This window comes from Sporothrix brasiliensis, assembly GCF_000820605.1.
Source record: "Sporothrix brasiliensis 5110 chromosome Unknown Cont22, whole genome shotgun sequence".
NCBI classification, from domain to species: Eukaryota; Fungi; Ascomycota; class Sordariomycetes; order Ophiostomatales; family Ophiostomataceae; genus Sporothrix; species Sporothrix brasiliensis.
In genome coordinates, this window is record NW_024467141.1 from 646,862 (window position 1) to 661,986 (window position 15,125).

At 61.1% G+C, this 15,125-nt stretch overlaps 5 protein-coding genes across 5 annotated transcripts; 2 read left to right on the top strand and 3 right to left on the bottom strand.

The window, feature by feature from the left end:
• Window positions 1–443: 443 nt before the first annotated feature.
• Window positions 444–2,705, top strand: SPBR_08214 (uncharacterized protein; the record flags this gene model as incomplete). Its single annotated transcript, XM_040766452.1, has 1 exon — window positions 444–2,705. The coding sequence occupies one exon, from the start codon at window positions 444–446 to the stop codon at window positions 2,703–2,705; it is 2,262 nt and encodes a 753-aa protein (XP_040614458.1).
• Window positions 2,706–3,174: 469 nt separating this feature from the next.
• On the bottom strand, window positions 3,175–3,993 carry SPBR_08642 (uncharacterized protein; the record flags this gene model as incomplete). Its single annotated transcript, XM_040766880.1, has 1 exon — window positions 3,175–3,993. One exon carries the CDS (start codon window positions 3,991–3,993, stop codon window positions 3,175–3,177), a length of 819 nt encoding a protein of 272 aa, XP_040614459.1.
• A 661-nt stretch (window positions 3,994–4,654) lies between these two features.
• Window positions 4,655–8,035, top strand: SPBR_08109 (tuftelin-interacting protein 11; the record flags this gene model as incomplete). Its single annotated transcript, XM_040766347.1, has 1 exon — window positions 4,655–8,035. The coding sequence occupies one exon, from the start codon at window positions 4,655–4,657 to the stop codon at window positions 8,033–8,035; it is 3,381 nt and encodes a 1,126-aa protein (XP_040614460.1).
• Window positions 8,036–8,190: 155 nt separating this feature from the next.
• SPBR_08490 (uncharacterized protein) lies at window positions 8,191–9,477 on the bottom strand (the record flags this gene model as incomplete). The annotated part of the gene is made up of 1 exon (XM_040766728.1): window positions 8,191–9,477. The coding sequence occupies one exon, from the start codon at window positions 9,475–9,477 to the stop codon at window positions 8,191–8,193; it is 1,287 nt and encodes a 428-aa protein (XP_040614461.1).
• A 2,795-nt stretch (window positions 9,478–12,272) lies between these two features.
• On the bottom strand, window positions 12,273–13,882 carry SPBR_08383 (uncharacterized protein; the record flags this gene model as incomplete). Its single annotated transcript, XM_040766621.1, has 2 exons — window positions 12,273–13,563; window positions 13,632–13,882. 2 exons carry the CDS (start codon window positions 13,880–13,882, stop codon window positions 12,273–12,275), a joined length of 1,542 nt encoding a protein of 513 aa, XP_040614462.1.
• Window positions 13,883–15,125: the final 1,243 nt, after the last annotated feature.

Below are 15,125 nucleotides of genomic sequence, written 5' to 3' on the forward strand. Positions count from 1 at the left end.
GTGAACTTTGATTCATGACTACGCAGCCATCAACAAACGTGAGTCACCGGTCCCTATATAAACGGCTGCAACTGCGTGTCACTTTGTCCCGCACCTGCCCTTCCATTGTACACAATACGACCACTTCTCCCCCATTTTTACTTTTTTTCGAAGCTGGTGCATCGTCACTTTTTCATCACCATTGACGTCGTCCTTTCTTCTTGATCACGCCACCGCCTTTCCCGACCACCGTGCTGCCCGTTAGACGTAGCACGATGCAAGATAACGACCCGACCAAGAAGAAAAGGCGCTCCATAAGCGGGCCAAGCTCTCCGGCGAAACGCCACGAAAACGAGAAACCAGACTCTGAAGAGCGCACGGACGAGCCGCAGAACGCCAGGGGCTAGAGACCCCAAGCCGCTCTGTCCCTTGTCCCTCCCAACCACAGTGTGCCGCCTCGCTCCATGGCATCCGACCGCTCCGAAGCCAACGACCCGGAGCCGCCAGCCGCCGAGCCGCCATCCGAAGAGGAGCGTGCCACCTTCTTCTATGGGTTGCCGAGCCGGCCGCGTCTGGTTGCCAGAACAGACGTAGCCGAGAGACCATGGATCGCGCCTCTGTATCGCGAGATGGAGGTGGTGTCCGACCGGGACTTTGTCAACCGGTGGAACACGGCCAAGACCGCCGTCACAGACGCGCTCCGGACGACGCTGGCCAAGCACGGCGCAGACTGGACGATCCTGCTGCCCGTGGTTCTTGGCGCGGCAGTGATCCGCCCCGCGTGGCATGACGAGAGCAAGGAGCCCGCCAAGTGGGCTGCTTTGGAAGCCCAGGCCGCCGACAAGGTGCCCTCGCTGCTCGTTGGCGTGCGCCGCGGAACGTGTACCTGGCAGAACGGCCTTGCCGCCGCGACCGATTGCCGTGCCGTCGTCGCCGAACACATTGGCGCCCACGTGCACGTGTATGTGGCCGAGCTCGGTCTTATCTCGCTCGCTGATGCCGATGCCAGTGCTGGTGCCGGTGCCGCTCCCCACGAGCCGGATGCAGGACCGTGGTGCTCCGTCCCTCTTTCGCCCTCCTCATCTTCGTCGTCGTCGACGTCCTCCTCCTCGTCATCTTCTCCCGAACCAAAGAAGAGCGGCCTGCCACCGCTGTTCGATGTGTTTGATGGCCGTTATGGCGAGACGGGCCCCGGTGCTGTATACATGCACCATCTTGCTCCTGTCATGCAGGCAGCCAATGACCCGATTGTGCGATTTCTCCCATACCCTGGCCAGCGCATCCAGCAGGTGGTACCCGACAACAAGAGTCAAGGCCTCTCCGGGACCTTGTCCTGTTACTTGCGCCTGACGGCCGCAGACGGCTCGCTGCATGGTGGCCTGTACGGCCTTGCCTCCCGCCACGTTGTGATTGGCGACAGGTTTGCGCACGGCCAAGACTATCTAGCGCCTCCGAACACCGGCATAGTGACAGAAGGAGGCCTTCCGACAGAATGTCCCGCTCTCCCTGTTTCATGGGGACGCAGCGACGAGATCGCTGAGAGCCGCCGCCTCCTGGAAGAGACTGCGAGCGAGCTGCATGGGCGGCTCCACTTTGTTCGCAAGCACGTGGCCTCCCACGATAGCGACGAGTTGGCCTTTGCGCAGCTGCAACTCGGCGAGGCCTGCGTGCGTGACTACGTCCCATCGGCGATGGATGCGCTGCAGTCCGCGGCAAGCACCGGCAATCTCGACTTAAGCCATTCGGAAGACCGGGAAGGGGACAACAGCAACAGCGACGCTGCCTGCAGCCGGTTGCTCGGACACGTCAAGTTCTCTGGCGCCCATGGCCACAACCACCAGAGCGGCTGGAACGATTGGGCTCTGATCAAGCTCGACCACACCGGGCCGCTGCCGGGCCCCAGTCCGAGCGGTGCGGATATCGAGGGTCCTGCTGTCCTGGCACCGCCCTTTTACACCAACAACGCCTACTTTGGTCGTTTTTTTGCTCGCATCGAGCTGGATGCCAGGAGGCTAAAGATTGCCCAGTCTGAGCGTTTCGCCTTGGCGGCGAAATGTGACCGAGCGGGATTCGTCGGTTTGTCGTTGCCACGGGCCGCCGCGCATGAGAAAGACAAGGACGCCGATCAGGACATCACCACGCCCGGCGCGCAACAGGGCGATGACAGCCAGGACCAGGGCCTGAAACAGTCCGACAGCAGACGGGTCCCCACCCGTTATGTCTATAAGCGTGGTGCTGGTACAGGCGTGTCGATGGGCTTCTTGAGCCCGGTGGAAGCCGTCCTACGCACGCCCGTGCCCGGCGAGAACGACGTCGTGTCGTGGTCCTGGCCGGTGTTGGGGCTTGTCTGTGAGCGGGACCTGCGCGTCAAGAAAACGTACCCAGAGCCGTTCAGCCACGGGGGCGACTCGGGCGCGTGCGTCTTTGACGCAGCGGGCGCCATCGTCGGCATGCTCGACGCCGGTGTTGGTGCAGACGAGGCGCGCCGTCTCTTCTGCATGCACCCTGGCGTGCCGAGCGGAGCAGCGCCGGCGCCGCTGCCTACCGACCCGGCCTTGCCGCCGCAATCACCTGTCCCCGAGCCGGTGCCCGACTGGTCTGCCGTTGACGAGGACAAGGCAGAGGGCCGCAAAGTCGGCGTGGTGGACATCACGCTCACCACACCCATCGAGTGGGTGCTGGAGGACATCCAGCGCGTGACGGGTCTGACGCCCACCATGCCTTGAGCGGTGCCGCCTGTTGTTTGCATCTTCAGGGGGTGGACGCCATGGATTAGTTGGTGGTATGTGGTTCTACTTATGTTTCGTGGGTTGTTGTTCTTTCAAGCACAGTCCGGATTCTGATTCTGATTCATATAGGTGCTACTGGTCCGAACCTCTTCTTTTTTCATGTTTGCTTTGCTTGTTTATTGAAGTTGTCTGAGTTTTGTGCCCTGACACTTGAATTCGAGTTCCCTTTGTACTTTATTGACCTTTTACCTTGGAGATCAGAAGAAGCTCTGACGTAGCCTAGTCCTATTAGAGACGAATGGCATTTGACCAAACCTTGTACAAAAGTAAACAACGGTGCACCATGGACTTGATCGATGTACACAAGTATTCATGCAAGGCGTGACCTCATACTATAGACGTACTGTAGACGTAGACAGCGCCACAACGCCTTCACCTCGCCCTCGCCCTCGCCCTCGCCTCGCACCTATCCCCGCCCAGCGGCCTCCACCGCTGACCCTCGTGCATACGTCGGCGGCACCTCCCCGACGCCGCCCACCATCAGCTCTTCGCGCCCCTCAATCATTGTGTACGACGGCAGCGCGTTGTCCGGCGCCGCCTCGTTCCACGTGCCCAGCGCGTCCGCGTCTTCGGCCGGCCGCCCCAGCTCGCGCGCCAGGTCGGCCAGCCGCGCCGAGTAGTCCCGCAGCACCTCCTCGCCCTCGCGCAGGTACTCCATCAGCTGGTCGCGGCGCTGCAGGACGTCGTCGCGGACGGCGCTGCTGTAGAGGGGCACTTCGGAGGCGGCGTAGGGCGGCAGCGTGTTGTCGACGGCGGACGAGTAGGACGGGATGTCGGGCGACGCAGGTGTCGCTGGGGCAGTCGGAGACGGCTGTGGCTGGGATGTCGAGGGGGGCTGATGTGCCGCTTGGGTGGAGGACGGAGTTGATGCAGATGTTGATGTTGATGCTGATGTTGGGGTCAACGTGGAAGCGGGCGGTGTTGGGGTAAAGGCGGGTGGTGGCGAGGTGGTGCGGTCGCGTGCCGGCGTCGTCTGCGGCGCCGCTGTCTCGGATGCCGGCTCAGCCGGCCTCGACGTCGTCAGGGTCGGCAGTCCAGCCGGAACGGCCGCCAGGGCCTCGTCGTCGCTCTGGCCTTGGCCCTGGCCGTAGCGCTGCAGCCACAGATTGTGTTCGCGCAGCGACGCGCGCAGGTGGTCGAGTTCGGCCGCCAGCGAGGGCGTCAGCCGCTTGAGGTCGTTGTACGCCGTCTCTGGCGACGTGGCGTCGTCGGATGTGGAGGCCATTGTGGATTTGCTGTGGTGGTTTGTTGTGTTGGAAAGACGGAAGAAGCAGAAGCAGACAGGAAATCGTGGGCGACAGGCAAGGCTGTGGAATATCGCAGCAGGCTGGCGGCTGACTTGGCAGAAACCCCACTGCCGTGGCGTTAGCGTGCGGCTGCGCCTCGCTGCAGCACCTTGCAGCACCTTGCAGCGCCATGCAGCGCTATGCAGCACCTAAGTTAGGCTCCAAAGCTGCCCGAAATGCCCGAGCTGGGATCCCATAAGACGAGCACTGCCATTTGTCATTCTGGCCGCCGGCGAAGGGCGTCGATGTCAATGAGCCGACGGAGTGATGTATTATTTATTGTCGAACTAGCAATTTGATTCTGACCTGCATCATCGTTTCGCAAACTGCAGTACAAACATGAATACTGTGTGGTTATCATGTACGTTCGTACACCATAAAATGAATGCTGACATAAGAATATGTGGAGCGATAAGATAACGCTGGCAACCGCTAAAAAATGACTGGCGCAGGGCCCTTTTGGGTCGCGACAGCAGGCAACCGACACGACAAAGTTGCCACACAAGACATTGACACGACGATTCTATCGTCCACCGACACTCGTCCAACACTGACACTCCTGTCTGTCTGCATCTACGCCGCTCCCGACAGGCAGTCGACATGGACTTTTCGTTTGGTGCGGCCGCCGCCGGCAACGTGGCCAAGGGCGCGGCCGGCGCGGACGCCTACTCGTCCTCGGATTCGGGGTCGGACGACGACGGCAACACATACCGCATGCCGTCGACGAACCCGGGCGACGGCGAGTTTGGCGACTTCAACCCGCGGAAGCGGCGACGGACGGGGCGCGACGCCAAGGAGAGCGCGGCGCTGGGCATCTTCGGCAGCGACAGCGAGGACGACCACACGCAGCGGCGATGGAAGCAACGGCAGCCGCTGCGGAAGCAGGGCATGAGCTTTGTGTCGTCGGGCGCGAAGAAGGCAAGCGAGGATGAGGATGACGAAGATGAAGAGGACGAAGAGGATGACAAGGACGGCGATCATGGCGACAACGACGAAAGTGAAGAGGACGGCCGGTTTGGGCTGAGCAGCGCCGCGCAGCGCGCGGCCGGTGTGCAAGACGGCGAAGACTACACGAAGCAAGACGGCGAGGAAGACGACTACGATGACGAGACGCCGGGCATCGGCCTAGGCTTTGGCAGCGTCCGCGGCGGGCTTGGGCTGGGTGCCTCCGACAACGCATCCAAACCAGCGAGCGGCACCGGCCTTGGCTTCGTGCCGGCCTCTTTCCAGAGCAGTCGAAACGGAGGCCGAAACAGCCACAGCAACCAACGACGACCACCGCCGTCCTTCCAGTCGGCCAGCTCGGCGTCCCACGACGATGCCGCCATCGACACGCAAAACCCGCTCGGCCAGGGCTTCGTCCCGTCCTCCGCGTACGACCCCGTTCTCCGCCCCCAAGGCCAGTCAACCAAAGAACCGCCCCTGGTGGCACGACCGAGCGCATTCTCTTCCAAACCGACACGCGGTGGCGCCCGTGGCGGCGCCCGTGGCGGCAGCAGCTTCAACGCCAAATCGTTTGGCGCCCGCATGATGGCCAAGATGGGGTTTGTCGAGGGGCGCGGTCTCGGCAGCGAGGGCCAGGGCCGCAACATTATCATCGAGGCCAACCTGCGGCCACAGGGCGTCGGCCTGGGCGCGGTGCGCGAGAAATCCGAAAAGGAGCGCCAGGAAGAGAAGCGGCAGGCGCGTCTGCGGGGCGAGGCCGTCGTCGACTCGGACGAGGAGGAGAAAAAGGTCAAGGCGGCCGCGGCCGCGCGCCGGAAGAAGGCCTTGGCGAGTGGCGGCAGCGGCAGCGGCAGCGGCGGCACGAACAGCGGCACCAGCACGCCGCGGCGCGCCAAGAAAAAGTACATGACCATGGACGAGGCCAGGAGGGCCGCGCCCGGTCTGCACATTCCCGAAGCGTTTACACCCATTCTCGACATGACGGGACCAGGCAAGCGACTGTTGACATCGTCGTCGGGGCTCATGACCCCGACCAGCGGAACGGCGGCAGGCACAGCGTCCACAGCGTCTCCGTTTGTCGGTGGCACACCGGCTACAGGCGCAGAAACGGCCGAGCAGGCTGAGGCGCGGAAACTGGCACGACGCGCACAGAGCGATTTCATGGCGATTCTCGAGGAGTGGCAGAGCCTGCAGAACCGCAAGGCGTTTGCCGAGCTGCAGGCACAGCAGGCGCGGCAGGAATTGGCCGAGCTCGAGGTCAACCTGCAGGCGCACACGGCCATGACGAGTGCCTTTTCCAAGCTGTCGGTACAACCAGCGGACAACAGTACCACGGCCGGCCGTAATGGCGACGGTGACACAGTCGATACAACCAATACAACCGATAAAACAGAGACAAACAACACATGGCGACCGACATGGGACCGCACGATTGCGCAGCTGCAGGCCGCTGCCGAGACCATCCCGCCGGCGTCCATGAGCGAAATGAGAGACGCGCTGGCCGACATTTGCGTGGCGGCCCTCCACCCGCTGTTCAAGCAGGCCATCGAGGCCTGGGCGCCGCTCCAGGATCCCAACCAGCACCTGGTGGACGGGCTGCTGTCGATCCAGGGCTTGCTCGGCTTTGGTCCGGACGCAGCAGCGGCGCGTACGCTGCTCGAGGCCGACGAACCGGCCAGGGACCGCCGCCTCGATCCCTTTGTCCTCCGCAAGCACAAGGCGGCCACGGCCACCCCCTACGAAGCCATGATGTACACGCTGTGGCTGCCGCACGTGTCGGCGGCCGTGCGCACCTGGGACGCCGTGCACGACGCCGACAGCGTGCTCGCCCTCTACGAGGCCTGGCTGCCCGTGCTGCCCGGCTTTGTGCGCGCGCACCTGCTCGAGCAGGACATTGTGCGCCGCCTCGACGAGGCGGTGGCCAAGTGGGAGCCCAAGCGGCGCCGGCACAGCGCGCAAACGACGCAGAACCTGCCGCACCTCTGGCTCTTCCCCTGGCTGCCGTACCTGCCGGCGCGCCACGTCGACCCGTCCGCCGCCAACGGCCTCGTGGTCCAGGTCAAGCGCAAGTTCCGGCAGCTCATTGACGTCTGGGAATTTTACCGGGGCGTAGTGCCGGGTCTGCGGCAATGGAAGGCCGTTTTGCGGCCCAGCGGAAGTGGTGGCAGTGGTGGCAGTGGTGCCGGTGGTGCCAGCTCGTCCGCCTCGTCCGCGCGCGACCAGTGGCGTCCGCTCGTCATGTCCCACGTCCTGCCGAGCATGGCGCGCTACGTCCGCGCCCAGTTCCGCGTCGACCCGCGCGACCAGGCCGGCTACCTGGAGGTGATTACGGGCGAGTTCCAGTGGCTGGCGCTGCTGGCGCCCGAGATGGTCGGCGAGGTCATGGTGGCCGACGTGTTTCCCATGTGGCACGAGGCCCTGTACCACCTGCTGACGGCCGCGGACGAGTCGCTGGACCGCATCGGGCAGTGGTTCCAGTGGTGGGCCGACGACGTGTTCCCGGCGTCGATCCAGCGGCTGCCGTCGGTGGCGGCCGAGTTTGAGCGCGGGCTGGGCATGATCAACGAGGCACTGGACATTGGCGTCGTGGATGCGACGACGGGTGTCTACGATGCCGACCGTGTTCGCCAGTTCCTGGCGCCACCCAGCAAGGGGCCGGCCCTCAAGGCGTCGTCGTCGTTGTCAGCGTCCCGCCACAACGGGCACCACAGTCGGCACCACCATGGCCACCACCGACACGACGGCAAGGAGATGCCGACATCGACACCGGCCGCCCCCGAAAACGAAGAAATGTCCATCCGCCACTACGTCGAGGAATGGTGCGAGTCCAACGACGTGCAGTTCATCCCCGAGCGCAAAAAGGTGCACGCCGAGGGCCGTCCGCTCTATCGCCTGACCACGCGCGGAGACGGGCGCGGCGGCGTGCTGGCCTACTTCAAGGGCGTGCGCCTTTACGCGGAGACGAAAAAGGGGCCTTTGGAGATCCGCGTGGACCGGGAGGACGACTGGACAAAGTTGTTGTCCATGGCGCAGTAGATGCAGACGAGAAAGGAATGGTGACAATTAGTTTATACCAGAGACCAGCGAAATACATTGCATTCTATCCAACGAAGATGAGTGAGAAATAAGAGAGCCAACGAAAAGACAAAAGGACAAAACACAATAATCTACCGACGACATACACAGCTCCCTCACTTCCACACGACATTGTGCAGCCACGCGCCGATGCGCTCCACGTACGCCTTGGTCTTCATCTCCGCGTCCAGCATCGACTCCTCGCCGCCCATGACCTGCCGGATGTTGAAGTTGTCGAAGCCGTGGATCGCGTCCGGCACCAGCAGCCAGTTGACGCTGCCGCCCGCCCACGTCTCGGCCCACCCGTAGCGGTCGTCGCCGCCGTCCGCCGGCTCCAGCGCCCCCTTGCGCTTGCTGCTCGCCCGCTTGCCCACGCACTTGACCCGGTCCACCTTGCTGTCCGGGTCCGGCACCTCGCGGTCCCCCGCCGTCGGCTTCTGCTGCAGCCGGCGCGCCTCGTTGCCCAGCCGGCACGCCAGCCGCCAGCTCTCGTGGGCCAGCATGTCGAGCTCGGCGGCCACGAGAAAGACGTGCGGCGGCAGGTCGCCGAGCGCCGCATAGGCGGGGCTCAGCAGCGGGTCCGTGAGGTCGTGGCCGTAGGGGATGTAGCTCCAGTCGAAGACGGGCGCCAGCGACGCCAGCGAGTCGATGCGGCTGCCCTGCGGCAGCGGCAGGGCCGGCTTGTAGAAGCGGTTGCGCAGCTTGGCGGCCGGGTCGCGCGACAGGTCGAGGCAGCCGTAGACGCTGACGGCGGCCGACGGCGCGTTGGGCGACGCGCGGATGCTGGGCAGCTGCGGCAGCGCCAGGGCCAGGTTGCCGCCCGCGGAGAAGCCCAGGACGGCGATTTTGCTCTTGCTCGGGGCGTGTGCGTGTGCGTGTGGCGGCCCGCCGGCCCGCGCCAGCGGCAGCGACTCGTCCGCGACGACGGCGTGGTACAGCGCCTCCAGGTCGTGCAGCGCCGTCGGAAAGGGCACGGCGGGCGACTTGCTGTAGTTGAGGCTGATGACGAGCACCTTTTGCGTGTCGGCCAGCGCCCGGTTGTACTCGTCGTCGTCGCGGTTGACGCCGATGCAGAAGCCGCCGCCGTGGACCGTCAGGACCGTCGGCAGCGGCGTGTGCGTCTTGCCCTGGTCGTAGTCGGCCGGGAAGAAGATGCGCGTCGGCAGCGCCGGGCGGCACTCGTAGGCCTTGACAATGTCCGGCCCGCCCGTCGGCGGGTAAAAGTACTCGCGCCAGCCGCGCACCCACAGCGGCACCGACAGCACGGCCTGCAGCGAGTACATGTGGATGGCAAACTCAATCTTCTTGGCCAGCGGCGGCGGCGCGCACGTGAGCGGTTTGTCCTTGGTCGCGGACGCCGTGGCCAAGGGCTCGCCCGGCGCGGCGCGGGAGACGATGGCCATGGTGGGTGTGTGGGAGTGTGGGAGACGATCGGGACGACGAGTTCGGGAGGACGTGACAGATCGTAGTTGGCGGTCGTGGATCGTGGTCGAGGATTCGGTTTCCGAGCAGCGGGCGGTGGTAGCTGTGAATTTCGCACCCTAAACGCGGCTCTACTTGTGTCAGAAGGCAACTGACAAAGGACGTCTTGTGAAACGCCGAGCAATGGTATTGATAAGGATGCAATGACCGTGGGATGTCGTGGGCAGTGGTTTGCTTTTAGATTTGTTTCATGGGCGCATCAGCGAGGAGGACGGATATATGCTGACGGGACCGCGGTAGACTTTGTCTCCGAGATACACCGGCGGGAAGTGGAGGAGGATAGATGGAAAGTGGATAATGGAGAATCGATATACAATGTAGAATGTAGAGTGAAAGCTCTGATATGGAATATAGCATCAACACAATGTGCACGAGATGTGGGTAGATGAAGAGGAGGAACACAGACAACAAACAGGGAATAGAAGACTGGCACGACAGGAGGAGAACAGAAACATCCAGACAAGCTCGACAGGAATGGCACAAAATTGCAGCGCAATCTAGACTGTCCCGCACTGGGCCTGTGGGTAGAGTGAAAGGGCCCCGATGCCGACTCCCATCCGTTCCGCCAGATTTTTGTTGAGGACAAGTCCTGGCAGAATCACACGGCGATACACGGTGACAAGGGTGGCTTACCAAAGGGACAGTGGTCAATAGAAGTACATCTACACGCGCGCGTGGTGTGGAGTGACGTCTGTTTTGATAATCTGGCTTTATCGTGGTCGTTGCGGCCGTCTTGTTGCGGCGTCAGTAAATGTAAATCTGTTGGGCAACGACATAAAAAGAGGACAGATTCGGCGACAGCAGATACAGGGAGGACACAGGGACAGTGGAATTATGCCACATTATCGATAAGACACGGAATGGAGAGCGAATGATAGGGGGTCAGAGAGGACGGAGAATGATTCTCGAAGGTCTCGGCATGGCGCAAGGCAGATGCATCGGGATAAAGGCGACTGTGGGTGGGCGTGGGAGGTCAAAACGGCACGGGACAGCAGGCAGTCCAAAATAGAACGGCTGCACGTCCAATTTGAGCCGTGTTGCCAGCAGTCGAACTGTAGAGCCGCGGTATGAAAAATATCAGCAGAGTAAGAAGCATAGCAGGCAGGGCAAAATACGATAAAAGGGCAAAAGGGCCGCGCACATTTATCCGAACTGCCTGGACGTGGAACTGTGGAATTCCCTGTTTGAATTGTGTATTGGTAGATGGCTTTAAGAAGAGGAAAAAAAAATACTTGGTCCTCGTAACCATTACGGTGCCTGACCACTTCAAGCCGCTGACAGGGAGCCTCACGCAGTTGCAGTGCTGAGCGCACGTATCTGCCCAGGGTCACCCCCATGTCCTCAAACGTTATTGATGACACGGCATAATGCTGAGCAATGCCGCACATTTACGTACGTTTTTAGATTTTTTAAATTCTGAAACAACACACCAGCGCTCGGGCAGATATTTGCAGTGCAACGTTGGATTTATCACAGGAATTAAGATGCCGTTCCATACCACGGCCAAGACACATCACCGTCCTTAAGAGGCTCAATGTAGGGTCTGTGATACAGTATGATGCGGGGATTTGCTTGGTTTGCTCAACACGCATCAGATTCGATATTGTAGTTTTGAAGACAAGTATCGGAGGCTATGCTGTGCACTCGCTCGCCTTTGATAGACAACAGTCGCATGGGACAACGTCTGACGACATCACAGCATCCAATTGCGCCAAGACGTAGATAAGAAACTGTGCAGCGTCCATCTCGGATCGATCGGCACGGTCGGCTGAAGAACAGATGCAATGAAGGCGTGCAGGTGCCTCTTGCTTGCTATATTATCTTGCATCGTGCAAAAGCGGAACACGCCTTGACCGGATGTTCATCCGGATGTTCTTCCGGTGATCGTCCCTTTCCGATCTCGGCAAAATGACGGGTGATGGACAGCCTCCGTTCCACATCACGCCGGCACAACCAAAGCACCCGTCCATGTGCATTGCCGCCCTCCCATATTCCATATCTGTTGCTGTTGGCGTTTGCCCCCTCTCGGAGAGAAAATGGAGAACAAATGCCCGACGGGAACAGAGTGCTTTTGATTGAGTGCTTGATAGGAGGCGAAACGCGAAACGCGGGGGCCACGGTTGTGATCTTGGCTGCAATATGGCTGTCATCGGACAAGAGCTTCCAAGCAACAGAGCACTCAAAAGACCTTCGTCGCGGTGGGGGTTGCGCAGCAAGAATACCGAACCCTTGCCGAGACATTCCAGGGACGTTAAATCAACGGCATATAGAGCACTCTGCGGGATAGTTGTTGCGGATACAATAGAGGTGAGCAGGGTGGGCGTCCAGCAACACACCACGAGCAAGTGTCTTTCTGCAGGACATTTTAGACGTTGCCATCGGGACGAGGAGAAAGAAATAACACGCAGATATTGTGGCATGAACGAAACTGGCAGAAAGCAGGCAAAAATGCGTGGAGTCTTGCGTCTCCACTTCTTGTAGTTGGACCTCCTAGCAATGGCAACAAAACTCTGTCGTCCACTACTTATGGCGCCCTGAACGCACTGCAGTATAGAGCCACCCTGTTGAGTATATGTCATACATCAGAATATGGGTTGCAAGCACAACCGTAAAGATCAAAAAGTTGTCCAAGGCTAGTTCGAAGTATATGATAGTCAGAGAGGGCTTTTATTGTTGTTTGCTTATTCTGAATACTGCATTTCAGCACGCACAGCCACTATGCCTCTGCCTCTACAACGACGGCATCCTGCTCCACCGTCCCTTGGCGTCTCTGCCGGTCCTGCTGCCACTGCAAGAGAAACGTGCCAATGGTGCCGAGGCCCCCAAACAGGATCAGGATCTGGTAGCCGTACTTGTAGTGCGGCGCGTGCTGGGTGGGGAAGAGGACGACGGGGATGAAAATCTGCAGCGCGTAGGTGAAGATGTTGCCGGTGGCGACGAGCAGCTGGCGCAGGTTGGAGTCGTGGCCGTTGAGCTCGTTGCCCCAGCCGATGACAATGGGCTGGGCGGCGGAGCCAATGTACGCCAGGTAGTTGGCGGCCATGATGGCGCCGTGGGGGATGTGCCAGATGGAGAGCAGCAGGTTGGAGACGAAGAGGACCAGGAGGACGACGAGCAGGGCCTCGCGGCGGCGGCCGGTGCGGTCGGCCACGATGCCAAAGACAAAGGCGGCCACGATGCTGACGGCGTTGCCGGCGGTGGGCAGCACGTTGACCTGGACGACCGAGTAGCCGACGGCCTTGAGCCACAGGTTGAAGTAGTTGGTGCCCTGGCCGGCCATGGCGACAAACGTGTAGGCGAGCAAGAAGACCCAGAGGCGCCAGTCGGCGTAGACGCGGCGGACGCCGGACCACGTCAGGCGCTGCGGCGCCCCGCGGCCGATGCGCTCGATGCGCTGCACGCCGTAGGCCCGGTCGTCCGCGGTCCAGTAGAAGGCGCGCGTGGTGTGCGGCAGGTCGGGGATGGCAAAGAAGCCCCAGACGGCAATGGGGATGGAGATGACGCCGTCCATGACAAACAGCCAGCGCCAGCCGGCCAGGCCGTGCACGCCGTTCATGCTCGTGTACAGGCCGGCCTGGATGTAGCCGCTGAACATGCTGGCGATGGCGCTGCACTGCTCAAAGATGGCCACGCGCTTGGTCAGCTCGCGGGGTCCGTACCAGCCGCCGAGCAGGGCGGCGTAGCCGGGGAACGAGCAGGCCTCGAACAGGCCGACGAAGAAGCGCAGGACGTACAGCTGGCGGACGTCCTTGACGGCGGCCATGGCCATGACGAGCACGGACCAGGCGATCTCGCAGGCGGGGATCCAGATGGAGGGCCGCACGTACTCGAGCTGGATCATCTGCGACGGGATGGTGCCGACCATGATGCCCACGCTGAACCAGGTGACGATCCAGTTGCGCTCGTTGCCGTAGAGCTGGAGGTCCGCCTGCATGCCGCTAACAAAGGCGTTGCTGTAGTTTTGCTGGTCGAGGTACTTGATGAAGTAGCCGAAGCAAATGTAGGTGCTGGGGAGTCAGCGTGCGCTTATATATATATGCCATCATGTCATCGCCGTTCCTGGAAACAAACGTACAACAAAAAGAGATCCAGCTTCTGGACATAGCGGCGGTTGCGTGCATCGCCCTCGACCGAGTCCCAGACGAGGCCAACGAGCCATCGCCACCAGGTGGACTTGGGCGGTGGCGCCGGGTGGTCCGCAGAGACAGGGCTGAGGGCGCTGTCCGAGTCGACTTCGGTGACGGCATGGCTGGTGGCCGACGATTTGGACGGGCTGGGCGACGTGTCGGTGTCGTCCACGACGGAGTTGCTCGGTGAGGCGGCCATGGCTGGCAGTTGTGCGACGTCTCGACCACCGAGACGGACGGCATGCGCGTGTCTCCGCCTTCGCGGTGACTATATAACCTGCGAACGAGACACAATGGACACGCACGTTCACCGCGATCCATGTCATGACGCACGTTTGTCATTGCGCACCGGCAGTCGACTCGGCTGTCTAGCAGTGTCGTCATTCCGCCCTGTTCACTCGTTATATGCGGGCAAGCGCGTCATCGTTGCATGGGAGTATTTCATAGGTCGTTGACCGGACTGTCAGAGAGACTGTCAAGGGATAGTCGGCAGACGAGGAGCATGCAGTCCACTATTCCTGTCCGAATAGGGCAATTGTTTCGGGAGGTGATGGCCGCAGGTCGACCCAAGTCCCAGGTGTCAGTGATGTGCATACGGCAACTGCCGTGACAGTATAACGGGCTTGGCAGGAGGCGTGAATCCGCGCGTATAAAACGTGGCAGACAGCAACAGAACAGATACGACAACATGGACAGACGTGGGACAGACATGGGTATTTTCATCCCCATGCTACGCATGCTGGGCGATTCGCCATATTGGCGTCGGATACGCGATGCGCGATGCTTCACAAGAAGACTGGCAAAGAGACGGGAATAAAATAAAGGGATAAGAGACTCAACGCGAGACAGGTTTATGGACTGCATCGACAATAGTAAACCACATGCTGACTTACACGACCAACTCGGCCCTGTCAATCCTACCTTGTCAAACGCTAGAGTGCACGTTGGCGCCGTTTGCCATTTGCTGCATCCTGAGTGGTGGATCGCCGCAGCACGCAAGGCTGCCATCTGCCGTCACTTTGGCCGCCGATCTCGTGATTGTCAACATCAGGACGCGCCTGAGAGGTACAGGCATCCCTCCTTTACAGCAGTCAACGACGGTCGTTGACTACATTTCCCAAAGAAGTAGTTTTCGAGGCACCCTCCGACATACCTCGTTTCTTCATCGCTTATCGAGCCATGTTTACGCGGCCCCGGACCATTGCTTCTCTGTCGTCAACCACCGGCCAGAGCTCGTCATCGCGGTAAAGCGTGCGGGGTGAGCATGGCCAGGCTGGTGCAACTGACCGGAAAGCGTGTGCCGGAGTGGGCACCGATGACCGGACATTCCGTGGCCGCAATAGACTCTGTGCTAGGAATCCTCCGCAGAACCAACGACGGCGTGATGTAGATAAATGCACGGCGCGGTGCAGAGTCGCGCACATGGGTCACATCATTCCACT